This window comes from Danio rerio, chromosome 15, assembly GCF_049306965.1.
Source record: "Danio rerio strain Tuebingen ecotype United States chromosome 15, GRCz12tu, whole genome shotgun sequence".
Taxonomy (NCBI): Eukaryota; Metazoa; Chordata; class Actinopteri; order Cypriniformes; family Danionidae; genus Danio; species Danio rerio.
Window position 1 is genome coordinate 24,222,501 of NC_133190.1, and position 15,489 is coordinate 24,237,989.

A 15,489-nucleotide genomic window follows, 5' to 3' on the forward strand; every position below is an offset into this window, starting at 1 on the left:
TTTTTTTATTTCTCCAGTGGTCAATCTTTCTGATTGGACTAAAGGAGACACACAGATGTGCCTTTTACATGTCTGAAAGGTCACCTTAGGGTTGCTGAAAGCCCTCGTTTGATAATTCTTGGATTGGGCTTTTGTCTATAGTCACTCTCTGAGACGTATAGTTTCTTAGGCTACATTTGCACAACATTTTAAAGCAAAACCCCCCCTCATCCATAGAGGAGTTTTTGAAAATATGTTTTAGAAAAGGTCTCTATCCACACTACGTGACTAAAAAGCATGACAGAAGCTAATGTAAAGCATTTGGATTAAATACAGTCATTTTCATAATAGTTCAGCTATTGAAATATTGATATATTTTTATGCAAACTGATCATTTAAGCAACCATGCAGTAGGCAACTGACCATTTAGCAGCTGAACAACTGACCATTTAAGTTGTGCAGTGTCATTTTTACTGTGTTTGTTTGTTTCTCAATCTCATACCTTCATTATAACGCGGTGACAACTGTAAAATACTTAATTTTTTGAGAGAAGATGACATTTAGAAGATAATAGAGTCATTTTCATTGTAATAGGGTGGTAATTAGACGGGATAAGAAATCAGAAAGAGGAGGGGTGAGGGATTAGGAAAGGTCAGTGTTGGAAATTTCAACTCTTGACATCCAAAACAGAAGTGCGATACATGTTGGTGCACTGCCTATGAGATTATATGCTCCAAAAGATAATTATTTTAGTACTTAAGTCATTTTAAAGTCTGTGTGAACTTGGGGTGTCAAAGTTAATTGTTTCTTCGATGCACCATGATGCAGATGTGGACAATTCTGTATCGGTTTATTAAGAGATCATTACCTGTTATAACATACTGATGTCCTTTATCTCATATGTACTGTATCGTGGTAGAATACTTTTCGAACGAGACAATGGTGAGTAATTAAAATGCTCTAACTACTTAAAGCAGACAACTGTGCACAGTTCACTACACGTGAGTTTGCTGGACAGCCTTTCACTGACACTGTAGAACAGCAGAACCAGGTGACACTATTTCACTGCTACGAAGAAAATGAACAGCGCTGACAGTTTTAGAGCCAATCGCAGCCCTTTCTCTTGAGTGTGTGAACACAATGACCTATCAGAGGGATGTAGAAACATGATTGATAATGCTCAAAGCCAGTAGAATAATATTTAAATTTGTTTGTTTGCTATAAATGCTGATGTTGACCTCTGTACATGTATTTGAGTTTCTGTGCATGTATTCAAAAAGAGTGTTTTCTTTTAGCAGGTAAAATTAAAGGTACAGGCCATATATCCGAGTGTTTGAATTAAACAACAGAATTGTATTACAAATAATATATAAATATATTATGAAAAATGTATTCAATAATTTTTGTGTTTTAAAGAATAAAATGTAATGCACTGTGATCCATTGAGATTTCGAATAGAACTGAATCAATGACATAATTATAATCAAACCGTGAGACCAGAGTAGGTTCACACCCCTAGTGTAAACCAAAAAGTTGCTGAGCCTTTTATTTCAGTATGTTGATGTACTTCTGCTGAAACTGAATATTTAGTAGTGGGCGGGGCTTTCTATTTTGTGCATAATTACCTCAAATCAAACTGATGTCCACATAGGACATCACTCAACTGGGGAAGCTAATAGTCTTGACTGAAGAGTACCAAAACAAACTTTTTTTTTCCAGTGGTTTGACTTGCACAGATTATTTGTTTGGCTAAAGAATAACAATGTGTGCTAGCAAAATAAACATTGTAAATTGATTTTGATTTCAAATGGACTTTAAAGTGAAGAACACATACAGGATGCTCTTTCTGTCACCGCATAATGGTCTGTTTGCATTCTAGCTAGACAAACTAAAAACGATGTCTTTCCTCCTTTTGAGGGTAAAAAATTCCTGGTTCATGCTAGGCTAAACCGTAGCAAAGGTTATGTGTTTTAAAGGGTAACTGCACTAGCGTAAACAGTCCTAAATTGTAGTCATAAACTTTTAGTTATTATTTTTTTTTAAATGTAGTTGAACTTTGGCCTCATCTTTCATCTCAATCAAGCCAAAAGCGAAACTCATCTAAACGCTTTCCTCTGTTTGTGTTTCCTTCTGTTTTATTGGACTCGTCTGGATTGTCAAACACACCATCTTAAAATGTTAAGAGCTGGATTCTGTAAATTCTGTCCTGAAGTGTATTTCCATTGGCCGCTGATCCGTCTGACTCTGTTTGACTAACAAACTTTGTTGTTTGGATTTGAGTCAGTCATCAGCAAAGTGCACTTGCTCAAGCAAGTCATCAAATATTTGGCAGCATGTGCTGTAACAGTATCACATGAGTGCCGTGTCCTCCTGGATCCTTTTAAGGGAAATCTAAAACATGAGGACATTTGTCTTCTTTGTGAAGTTCACACTCAACTTTATTCACTTAATTAGAATCATTTATTAGGCCTTTAAAGACATCAAATCAACAAGGCTCTGTTTAATTTCTTTGAGACCGTGTTTAATACACTGCTCTCATTGCGTCTGATTCATATCTGCATTTTGTAAAGGAACAAATTAGTTGACATTCTGTTTACCAGACTGTCCTTGTTTAACCATTTTACAAATAAAAACAAATATTTTTAATATGAAATAAATAAAGTTATCAACTTAAGTTACGAATTTAAACATTATCTTTTTTAGACGGCAGTTTTAGTTTTTTTCCCTTTGAAAAGGTTTTTTTTTTATTTGAAAATTAATTATATTTTAACATTATTATTATTATTATTATTAATAATTAGCCCTCTCCAATATAATATTTTAGCACCAATATTGCATGTAGGCATTCGCAATAGTCACATCGCAAAGTTATGCAATGTTGGGTCTAAATTATAGTTAAGTAGGAGCTACAGAATTCATAATTTATGCAAAAGAAATTCTTGCTTAGAATTTTTGTCTTGTTTCTAGTCCAGAATCTACATTTCAAAGTGAAAACCTGATTATTTTACTTACCCCACTGGCAGATAATTTAGCTTGCTTTAAGGAAAATCTCTTGATTTTGCTTTATTTTTTTTGACATTGACACAAACAATATTTTTACTTGCTCTAAGCATATTTATTGGTATTTTGACTAGAAACAAGACAAAAAATAATAATAAATAAATACAAATAAAGCTTTTTTTTGCATTGTGGTTATTCAATTTCTGTACCTGAATACTGTTAGACTCCCCAGAAAATTATTAAATAGTGCTGTAACTTCTGACACTATGTTCATATCGCAATATGTTCATATCGCAGAAAAATAAACTATCGCCATATCAGATTTTTCCAATATCGTTCCTATATCTATTAATATATAAACATTGACATTGAAAACTTGTGTATGAAAATTTATCTGAAGATTGTTTATCTAAATGTATAAAAATAAATCTTTATTTTTTGAAAGATTAATATTTGTTTAAAAATTAAATGAGTATTTTCACTTTTTAAATTCTCAAGATGAATATTTATCTAATTATTTGAAGATTTAATATTTGTCTGTCTGTTGATTCATATTTATCTATGTAAATATAATGTATCTGTTTGAAGTTCTATTATTGCTTTGGATAAGCATTAAATCATTAAATCTGTTTAGATAATTATTTTGAGAAGTATTTATGTAGTGTTGTTTATCAATTTCTCAATAGCTATTGATTTATTAAATTATATGAAGTTAAATGTTTATCGAATTATTTCAAGATGTTTCTATATTTATATATCTGAAAATTAAATGGCTTCATCTTATTAAAATATATATATATATATATATATATATATATATATATATATATATATATATATATATATATATATATATATATATATATATAATTATAATTATAATATTAATCTTCCAACAATTAGGAAATTATGTATCTGGCTAAAAGTGATGGTGTTAAACTGCAGATTATTAATTTGCTTGAAGATTTTCTAGATGTATGAAGTTGTCTGAAGATGAATAATTACTTTTGTTTACTGTTTATCTATTTGATGTTTATATTGTCTTATCTGCCAACTATATATATAACTTTGTCCTATTATCTGAAGATTTATATTTATCTGTGTCTGAAGATTAGTATGGATTTTTATTCATTTATTTTTTTTATTTGAAATAACTAGACAATTGGAAGTGAATTATTATCTTTTGATAATCTGGTAAAATATTAAGGTTCATTATTTAATTTTCTAATTAAATGTAAATAAATCAATGTGACATGTTGTTTACTTGGTATGTAGTGTCCTGAGGTGCGCCTGAACATCATCTCTAACCTGGACTGTGTGAACGAGGTGATCGGGATCCGGCAGCTCTCTCAGTCTCTGCTTCCAGCTATAGTGGAGCTGGCTGAGGACGCCAAGTGGAGGGTTCGGCTGGCCATCATTGAGTACATGCCTCTGTTAGCTGGCCAACTGGTGAGTCTGCATGCCACTCTATTATTGGTCTATAGATCATAAACTTCCCCTGAAGTTACTCCAAATTTGTATGGCTTTTTTATTGCTTGAAACCCAAAAGTAGCTATTTCAAAGAATGTTTAAGCTGCTTTTTGCTATACAATGCAAATTCGCTTTTATTAACAGACTTGCTGATTTGGAAATATTTTACCGTGTAGATGTTTTCTGATGAACTCTTCTGTTAAGCTGTATGGAATGTAACGATAATTACCTCTCTTGTCAGGGGGTGGAGTTTTTCGACGAAAAGCTGAATTCCCTGTGTATGGCATGGCTCATTGATCACGGTAGGTCTTCTGAGGCCTTTAGTTTTAAGAACATCACAATTCACTTGATAACCGGAGAAAAGAAAGATGTATTGAGTTATTGACAACTATGAACCAAAACCTATAAACTGTATAAGTTCAAGCAGATGGATTTGCTTACATTTGAAGATAATGAAGCCAAGGCATGCAGCAGTTGCCCAGAACTTTCTGCTATCCTGACTCTTCCCCAAAAGGAGAAGAGAAACACATGCACCTCAACTATAAACCATTTACAAGAGTCTGATAAAATGCTAGAAATCCACATGTCTGGATCCACCTATAGCATAAGGTTACAAATCAGACAGTAGTAGTGGCTTTTTGAGCTGACATAAGTTGTTTTTAGACAATTTGATACAATTCTTCAGGGTCTTAATGACATTTCTATACCCTTGGTTAAATATCTCAATGCTACTGTAAATCACCACCCTTTTTAATATATCAAATTTACAACAGTTCACAGCAAGCAATTTTGCTTCATACATTTTAAAAATTTTATGAGCAGCAGAGCACCCCACTCCTCCCAGAGGCTGCATCAGCAATGGCTGTGTTATTGATCCATTCTTTAGCAGCTTTACCAGTTTAGCACACACATTGTTCAACCAAGCCTCAAGCTTCTGCTTAGTCTTATTTGTATGACTGGCATGGAGTATTTGAATCTTTTTCCACATTCTAAGATCTAAATGTAAGATTGTGCCGGGCCGTAACCTTAACATATTATCGTTGTGCATCATTTATATAATTGCTTGACATTGCAGCACACCATTATCAATATAAAATGTATTCAAACAAACATCTTCAAATGAAAAGTGTCACTGCTGGGTATAAGGACTGTGTGAATCAGAAGTGACTTTATAATCAGTATGTTGATGTACTATTTTCAAATGTAACAGAATATAGAGTAGGGGGTGGGGCTTTCTTTTTGGGCATCAGTCAGTAATAGCAAACTAATAGTAACAGGGGCATTGTTAAAGGGTCACAAAACACCAAAACGTATTGTTGAGATGTTGACTGTCATATATATGTCCCAAGTTGCTAAAAACACTATTAGGACACATATTTAGAAAAAAAAAGTGAAAATTAGTTGTGTTATTTGAATGAAAATTTGTTCTTCCAGTTTGAAAATTTGAAGCAACATCACGCCCATTAGACACTTGTGTAAATTTCATCATGTCTGTACAGGCCGGCAAAAAGTGCCGTCATTGAGTTTTCAGAATTAATTTATGAAAGACTTGGTTCAAACCAGTCAGTACACTATTGTGAACAAGATGCAACTTTATTGATATGCATGATATAGTTTCAAAGGCTCTTTTTACCTGTTACAGCGTTCAGAGAGACGCCATGTTGTGTTACCAATCGTAATTCAAACAAATCGTAGAAGAAGAATTGTTCGGAGACATGGGGCGTCAGTGTTGCATTTATAAATGTGCCACAAAAAAGGTTTTGTTTCAATTTCCCAATGAAGAGAGCACAGCTTGCATGTGGACCCACATGTGTGGATTACATTGGTCTGCTAACATTCAACAAAAATATGTTTGTAAGAAACATTTTTTACTCGAGCTTTTAGAATCTGGAAATGGTAAAATCAGGATTTGCCACTCGTCTTATTTTTAAAAAAGACACAGTTCCAGTTCGTGTTGATTGTCCTGTCTCTACGAATTTGGTAAGTTTAACAAATTCAATGCTCTTTGTTTGTTTTTAGAGATGGCAAAGTTAGTTAGTAGCGTCAGCAGTAAGTTTTTAAAGAGATACCTTAGTCAAAATGATTAGGTTACTAAGTTTACAGTTTTATCACTACAATATTATGGACTGAAAACCCTCCACTTTCACACAGCTCTCAGATCCATTGTATACGCTGCTCTCCAAATCACTGTCTATCTCCCCTGCGTCTGTGTTTGTGTTGCCGCTGTAAAAAAATCAGCATGTGCACATAATGAAACTCCCCTTTTCATGCAAACCCTTCCCTCTTTCGCCATTTGATCCTCCCACCCAAACAAAGCCAGACTTTCCTGACTTTTTTAAAAATAGAGGTGTGAAAACTAGAGGGGTTTCTTGGCTCTTTAGAAATATTTTGACTGAAGTTATCAAACTGATGTTAACAGACTTTGGGCCCTATCATACACCCGGCGCAAGGTGCGGCGCAAAACTTGTTTGGTAGTTTCAGCTTGGCGCAAGAGTCGTTTTAAGGCGTTGCGCTACGCTGTTTAAATAGCAAATGCATTAGCGCTCATATGTGCGTCCATAGGCGTTCTGGTCTAAAAAGGAAGGCGTTCTGAAGGCGTTGCTGGCGCGTTGCTATTTTGAGAAACTAAAATAAATTTTTCATTAGACCAAAACAAACCCAGTCTAAACTCCGGTGCAGAGTTGCGCCTTGCTTACGCACTGCTTAATACGCACAAGAGAGCAATAGGCAAATATCTTTACATATAAAAAAATGTAAATATTAAGGATATATATAGGATATAATAAGAATAGATATAGGATATAAATATAAAGGATTAAAATATTACAAAACATATTATTTTTTAGCCTACATAAATATGAAAAATCACTGCTTTTATGCCTTCTTCATCTCGGGAGGCTTTTTCAGTTCATTCATAACAATTTGCTTTTGAATAATATTATTATTAGCAGTATTATTTATTATATCCATATTTATATTTGTTTTATTAAAAACACAGCATGTGTTTTAGGATATAACTCAGGTTTTTAAGCACACTTCGTTAATATTGTTCATTTATTCGTTTGCTGGAAATTTGAACTGGATTTAGAAATAGTTTTGAAACAAATATTTGCGCTTGACAAACGCAATTAATTATTTATAGACTAATTGATGTCTGCTCGTAAAGGTTTCCCTATCCAAGAGTGAAAGTGATCATTTATCTCTCATTCTCAAGCAGTAGATGCTCTGTTTAACAGTTTTTCTGTAAAAAAAAAAAAAAAAACTTAACTGTTTGCTAGTGAAATGCTCTGTTTTTCCACTTAGACTTACTTTACGTCCTGTAAATAGCGAATGAGCTTATGGCGCGACGCAGCTGGCTCTTAAAGGGAATGGGAGATGAGACTCTAATTGGTTTATTCTCAAAACACACCTATAACTCATTAAGAAAATAAACTAAACCCTTTTAGACCATGCGCCACGGCGCAAAGCATATTTTCTCATCCTTAAATTAGCAAAAATGCGTTCTGACACGCCCTGAAAGCGTTTGCGCCCTGCGTTTTGCGCTCTGCGCATAGACCGTCAACATAGAGCCCTTTGTTCGAAATGTCAGACTTTGATTAGATTTTGCACGGTTGGAGCTGTGGAAGGACTGGTCACTATATGATGCTAGTTCATATGAAACTTTTGTATATAGTCTATCTGCAAACATATACATGCAGTGATATACTGCTTGTGTATATATATATATATATATATATATATATATATATATATATATATATATATATATATATATATATATATATATATATATATTAGTGCAGCAAACAACCATGAATGCACAAATGGTAATTTAAAACAAATGTGAAAGAGGCTGACAGAAACTTTACTGTGGCACACACCTAAGGCTTCAACACAGTAACACATCAGACAGAGTTTGAATGCTATTTTTATTTTCTATTTATTATGATTTGAATGGTTGAATGCATGTTTGTGTGTAGACATTCCATGTTGGTTATTCAATCCTTCATTAATTTTCCTTCAGCTTAGTCTCTTATTTATCAGGGGTTGCCAGAGCGGAATGAACCACCCCATATTGGTAATTTCTAAAGAAAAAATTAACTATTTGTAGACATCAGTGCTTAGGGTCTAAATGTGACGTATAATATAATCCAAGAACTAAATAAATCTGTTGAGTGCAATTAATGTAAGTGAATATATTATCTATGTAAGTGTATATAAGTTGTGTGTATGCAGACTGTGTATGCATTTAGCAAACTGTGCTTTCCATCAGAGTTTATGCACAAATCTTTTTAGGAGATCAGTTGAGTCTGATAATTTATACACATTTTTAAAAAATGTATATATGAAAAGTTGCAAAAATGAAGAGATGCAAAAACCATCTGAAATGTATCTACAATGCGCATTTTTGTCAGCCTCCAACATTTGTGAACTTATTTCGCATTAAAGGCAATGCAAAGAACCTATTTGTAAGTGGATTCAGTGAATATACACACAGGCACTTGCAAAAAATGCTCATTTTAGAAGAAAATTTCAGATGACATTTAGGTTTTTGCATCTGACCTTTTCATATATATATTTTTTCAGTGTCTTTTTCTATATAAATTATGCATTGTCCATTATAAATCATTCTATCGATCTTTTTATACCATGTCCTACATTGTGCATAAAAATAGGTGGATGGAAACATGACTAGTGTAACCAGTTTTTACACAGAACATGGTCAATGCATTTCACGGTCTTCTTTTATTGATGGGATATAGAGTAAGTGGCCCATAGCATGGAAAATAATTTTACCGGGTCAGGCAAGTATTGCTGCTGTTGTATAACAGGGTTGATAAATTGACCAAAAGTACCATACAATCAATAATAAATCAATAGTAAACGAATACTTTACTATAGATTGTCCGTTTCAAAGAAATGCAAAGATATTGAGCAGGGCAACAAGTCCGTATTGCGATTAATAACAGCCTAAGTGTTATTTAAGCAGCAAATTAGCATATTAAAATGGTTTTATAAAGGATCATATGACACTTAAACTGGAATAATGGTTGCTTTTGTAACCATCGTGTCTAATATTCAGCTTCACACAGGTGCCGCTTTTGTAGAATGATTTTTGATTGGCGTGTCAGTGGTAATGAGTGTTTGAGATTGATGAGCCTCTTAGTAAAAGTTCAATTTAACGCTTGTCAGAACAGTTATGATCTCACTCTCAACCATGCGCTGAGTAGATCCAGCTGTTGGTGTTTTGCATGGTGAATTTCAGCAAAGACTCGACAGTACGCGCACACACACACACACACACACACACACACACACACACACACACACACACACACACACACACACTCTCAAATGCACAATTACACTCTGACACAGTTGTAGACAAAGGGCCAGATGGGTTACATCACTGGAATGTTCTTGTATATCCTGTGCTGCTGGGCCAGTGCTGTCCTCTTACATAAGAGCTCAGAGCCGGAGCGGCGCTGCTCTCGGCTCTCTGTCATGTGTAAATCTCAACTCCTCTTTCTGACACACACACATAGGCACATCTGCAAGAGGCTCATTTGGTGTGTGTTTTATAATCCCCATTTAAAGCTTGACCTACTTCAGGCAAGTGCTCATCACTTTTTTGGCTGATGTGCGGTATTTAATTTTTTTTTCATAAGCTCTGTGAGGACTATGGGTGGGGATTTGTGCTGAATTTTAAACTCTAAATAGGATTGTCTCAGGAAAATTCCCTGCCTTTTTGATAAAGGGGGTTATGTCATCGTCAGACTTGATCTGAAAAGAGCCGCCCGTCTGATGTTTAGCAGATTTGCGATGCACAATTTCACAGGATGTTTGTAGATATTCGCTTTTCCCAGAATGAAGGTTAAATGGCTTAGATTGTGATCTGTTATTCGAGTTATTGTGAAGTCAGGTGGAATGTAATCTGTGGAGGTAATGCTGAGCACCAAAACAATGTTGATTAACCTCACTTGGGTCCAAATCTCATGCAAGGAATCTGATCAAACAAGTGGGGAAGGCTTACTACGAATAGCAACGTAAATATTACAAAATGAGTACATGTTTCACATTTAGAAGGAAAACAAATGAAACGGTGGAGCACAAATGGATACTGAGGGTGTTGTAGTGTAGTGGATAAAAATCTGGACTTGTCTTCTCAAACCCCTAAAGGGACAAACTATTTTGTTGTCTTTAAATTGCAATTTCAGTCATAACATTACATTTAAACACCATTTACTTTCTAATTTAGAATATCTTTTATAATTTTTTTATATGCAAACAATTGATTTTTTTTTAAATTCCTTAACCAAGTTTACTGTTGTCCTGTTCATAGTATCACATAATGCTTTAACTTTTTTTGTTCCGATCTTTTTATTGACATTTTTACTCAAAACAGCAACAATTTCAAAAGACCAAGAAAAGACAAATAATTTTTGCCCCCCACCATTTCTTTACAATATGTTAAGCACATTTTTATTCATATCATGACATGCTTACATGCATACGTGCATAAACAAATACAAGTAGATACAAATTCTCTGATGTTCTCATCTATTGTTTGTACACGTATACACTCAGCGGCCACTTTATTAGGTATATCTGTCCAATTGTTCGTTAGCGCAAATTTAGGCAAGTAGACATGGTCAAGACGATCTGCTGCAGTTCAAACCAAGCATCAGAATGGGGATGAAAGGTGATTTAAGTGACTTTGAACATGGCATGGTTGTTGCCAGATGGGCTGGTCTGAGTATTTCAGAAACTGCTGATCTACTGGGATTTCCACTTAGAACTATATCTAGGTGTACGGAGAATGGTCTGAAAAAGAGAAAATATCCAGTGAGCAGCAGTTCTGTGGGCCCAAATGTCTTGTTGATGCCAGAGGTCAGAGGAGAATGACCAGACTGGTTCCAGTTGATAGAAAGGCATCAGTAACTCAAATAACCACCCGTTACAATCGATTTATGCTGAAGAGCATCTCTGAATGCACAACATGTGGAACCTTGAGGCGGATGGGCTACAGCAGCAGAAGACCACAATGGGTGCCACTCCTGTCAGAACAGGAAACTGAGGCTACAATTTGCACAGGCTGAAAAACAACAGACAAACTGCAAATATTAATCTTGGATCTCTTTGCTCTGCAATGCTGCTCCTTTTTTTAATGCTTAAATTACACAAGTATCACTCACTAAGCAATATATTTTTAGTGAGTCTTCCGATCGCAGTAGAGGAGGAGTTGGACAGATGGTGCTCTGGCCGGTTGTCACAACATTCTTCTTATTTTTTGCACAATTGCATCAAGGAGAAGAGAAACTATTAATATTGTGCTACACTGTCAATGTTTATAAACACATTATCTGCTAAATCAATTGCTAACAGTACCAATATTCTGTAGTAGAAACTTCTGTGGAAAAAAGAAAAAGTAAATAGTGTGTGCTTTTACTGAGAAGCGTAGATAATGTTTACAGTGATGCACACATCATTTGCTATGAACATATTTATTTGGAGTTAAAAGTATCTAAATATCAGATGCCCACATCGTTCATGCTAGCATGTGAATGAACAAAAGTATCTTCACTCTGTTTGCAGTGTATGCCATCCGTGAGGCTGCCACCTGCAACCTCATGAAGCTGGTGGAGAAGTTTGGAGCTGAATGGGCCCAGAATACCATTGTGCCCAAAGTCCTTGGCATGGCCAATGATTCCAACTATCTGCACAGGATGACCACTCTTTTCTGCATCAATGTAAGTCTGGTGCTTTAAATCAACTGCTCTGACAGGTAAACGTCATTTTGCATTACCTGGTGTAGCAAGATGTGAATCACTGAAAGTTGTGTTTTATTTGGGTCAGGCTCTGTCTGAAGCATGTGGACAGGAAATCACCACCAAGCACATGTTGCCTGTAGTCCTCAAGATGTCCACTGACCAGGTGGCCAACGTTCGCTTCAATGTGGCCAAAAGCTTACAGAAGATTGGACCAGTTCTGGAGAGCAGGTACTTAATAGAAAACTAATCATTAAAAAGATAATCATTCAAAAGTGATAATAGCTGCATATACTGAATGATGTATTTTCATAGAATAATGACACGCTTTCTAATTTGCATTTGAATCTGCATTTGAAAATCTCAGAAGATTGAGAGTCTAAACATCGTTTTTATTTAATAAGCAAGCCTTCCAGTATTACTAGGCCCTTTTGCATCAGAGGAACTTATTCATAGTTTATGTAAAGCCTAATTTATATTTTATTGTCGAAGGATCGCAGTTCCCCACGGTGCATACCTTGTGCGTAGTCGTACATTTATTCTTCTACACGTTGTTTGTGTTGCTCTGCAATGACACTTTCGACATGCTAGCTTGCAGTGGTTTTTTATGTTCCTCTGTGTTTAGTTTTTTCTGAATGCTACCTTAATGTACAAGTAGCTTAAACTCGCTCATTCAGAGGTGGGGGCCGGTGGACGTGTAACAACTTTAATCATAAGGTAAACGCAAAACAAAAACTTCCATCTAGAGCTCCTTCACAGGACTTGATACTTGTAAACACTCCCTCCAAAGGGGCTCATGGCTCTCAGCACCACCCACACTCGTCACAGCTACCAAGCCAACCAATCAATGAGCTTGCACTATGCAGTGTTGCAACATATAGTCGGTGGCGTTGCTTTGTTCCCATAGCTCTTGGCCCCACCCACAATCGATACCAAGTCGACCAATCACATACTTTGCACTCTGTATCGCCACAATGTATAGTTAATTTTTTTAGAGCATGTGGACAGGAAATCACCACCAAGGACTGGTGGCCAACGTGCACATCGGAATGCACTTTTGCCCCATAGAGTTCCCTTCATACGCACACAAATGCGCCAGACTGGAAACGCAAGCTCGTGCGACAAGTTTCACCGTTCAAGCTTGGTGACCTGCGAAATCACATCACGTGATTGCGTGAGACCAATCGAAGATCAAAACATGACCTCTCTGTACAGAAATGTAAAATATGGACCAATTGCTCGCTTTTTTTTCCTGAATGTCTAATCATCTTGTTTTATCCCGCCCCTTTTCACTACGCTGTACAACAAAATTTTGCATGCTCAAACTCTAGTTTGACCATGGCATTAGGGTATATGAGGCTACCACATGCACTCAATGCAGAAGTAAAAATTGGCATGTTGACTTTTGGCCATTTTTGAACAAAGATATCTTAATATTAGCTGAGTTATAGCACATTAAAAATTATTTAAAAAAATTTAGGATTATCTTTTGGAGGATCTAATTAGCTCTTACTTCAGAATAGGGTCAATCCTATTGCAATGGGAGCTACCAGGCACTGTAATTGTACTTTTAATGGCCAATCCTCCAGCTGTTGACCACTTCTTTTTTGACTCACTTCACTTCTTTTTTTTTTAATGCCATGTTATTGGACGTTAGTTCCCATAACTAAGTTCCTGTTATTTTAGGTTTGCGTACCTGGGATGAATTTCCCTACTATAACAATAATGTATTCCACAGTGCTTTGCAAGCAGAGGTCAAACCAGTCCTGGAAAAACTTTCTACAGATCAAGATATGGATGTGAAGTACTTCGCTCTGGAGGCCATAAGTGGTTCGTTTCTATCTATTACTTCAAATGTCAAACATTAATCTTTTCAGAGCGTTGCTTGATTCTCTTCTATTCTCTGTTCCACCCCCCCCCCCCACCCCCCCACCCCACCCACTGTTTTACTTTCTCAATAGTTCTGGCCTTGGCTTGACTGACCTTCTATCGACATCCAGTGAAAAACTGACAACACAAAACCTGTTGCATTTCTATTTATTGTTCATTTTGAATGATTAAAAATCGTCTGTGTGTTCTTGTTTACTCTCCATGATATTGAATGATCAAAGGTTGGACTTTGGGTCAAGTTTTGCTTCTCAAAACACAGCTCAGCTCTGCATGCTTGTACAGTATAGCTCTTCTTAAACATTACCCCATGAGCCATTCCAGTGCGATCGTATCATAATCGGTACATGCCTGCTTCAGCATGCCATTTGCTTTTCTTAGACCAGAGCTCATCCTGCCAGTAGCAGATGGTGTGAAATGCCTGTTTATTTGCTTTAGTAGATTTGCTAGCATACAGCACATTGTTTACATGTGTTCCCTCTCTAGAGAGGGGAAAAAAACTCTTGTGCTCACATGGTTAAACCGCAGAATCCGGCGTGCGCACAGGGTAGATAGTGTTCTGAGCACATAGTTAGATTGGGGTCTCTTGAAATGTGCTTTATGCGGTGAAATCACCCCTTTTATCATAAGATTTTGCCATTTATGACGTATAATTGAATCTGTTGTGCTCGAACACATTAACATTACATAATTCATGCAGCTTTGTCTGCAATTTTGGTTCGTAATAGCTCAATTTATAGACCTTTGTGCCAATAAAATATCTAGTTTTTAACTTTTTCAAGTCAAAGGCATGTTAAAGGGATGGTTCACACAAAAATGAAATTGTCATCATTCACTTGCTCTAAATCTCCTTAAGTTCCTTCTCCTGAAGATATTTTGAAGAATGTAAGAAAGCAGCAGTCATTGACTTTCATTGAACCACTTAAAGGTGAGTAAAGATTTTTGGGTGCACCATCCCTTTTAATGTGTCAGCAAATGACTAGGTTGGCATGGAGTAAAGTGTTTTTGGGAGGTAATAGACTTAATAAACAGAATTCATTGTTACAAACGACTTGCACCTACTCCATTCTGAGGAAAGCCTTTGTTCATGCTCAATGTCGTGAGGGCTTGCGTTTTTCTTTTTCGACTCATGAGAAATTGGTGTACTTTGGGGACTGAATAAAGTCATTTGAACTATGTATCCTGCTGTTGTCTTCCTTTGACGCACTTTCTCAGACTAATCGTTGCATAATTCTAACGGGAACAGCGTGTGCGTCACACCTGTTAGATTTCACCGCGAACCGTTTGTCATCCTATATGAATTTTAAAGATTAATGTGGAATCAGGTTTTTGGTCTCCTGATGAACCGTTTTCTACAGTTACCTGGCTAATGATCTTATCAAGC

At 35.9% G+C, this 15,489-nt stretch overlaps 1 protein-coding gene across 2 annotated transcripts in view; it reads left to right on the forward strand.

The window, feature by feature from the left end:
- The window catches only part of ppp2r1bb (protein phosphatase 2, regulatory subunit A, beta b), a 28,098-nt gene extending 12,815 nt beyond the window's left edge, over positions 1-15,283 (forward strand). The window contains exons 10-15 of one of the 2 annotated variants that reach the window (NM_001005590.1): positions 4,255-4,428; positions 4,691-4,751; positions 12,046-12,200; positions 12,307-12,449; positions 13,957-14,048; positions 14,180-15,283. In NM_001005590.1, coding sequence (NP_001005590.1) covers positions 4,255-4,428; positions 4,691-4,751; positions 12,046-12,200; positions 12,307-12,449; positions 13,957-14,048; positions 14,180-14,196 — 642 coding nt within the window. In that variant the 3' untranslated portion in view covers positions 14,197-15,283. Of the gene's footprint in view, positions 1-4,254; positions 4,429-4,690; positions 6,935-7,011; positions 7,712-12,045; positions 12,201-12,306; positions 12,450-13,956; positions 14,049-14,179 lie in introns of those variants that run through there. The other variant, XR_012390481.1, reaches the window with a different exon arrangement.
- The last annotated feature ends 206 nt before the right edge of the window (positions 15,284-15,489 follow it).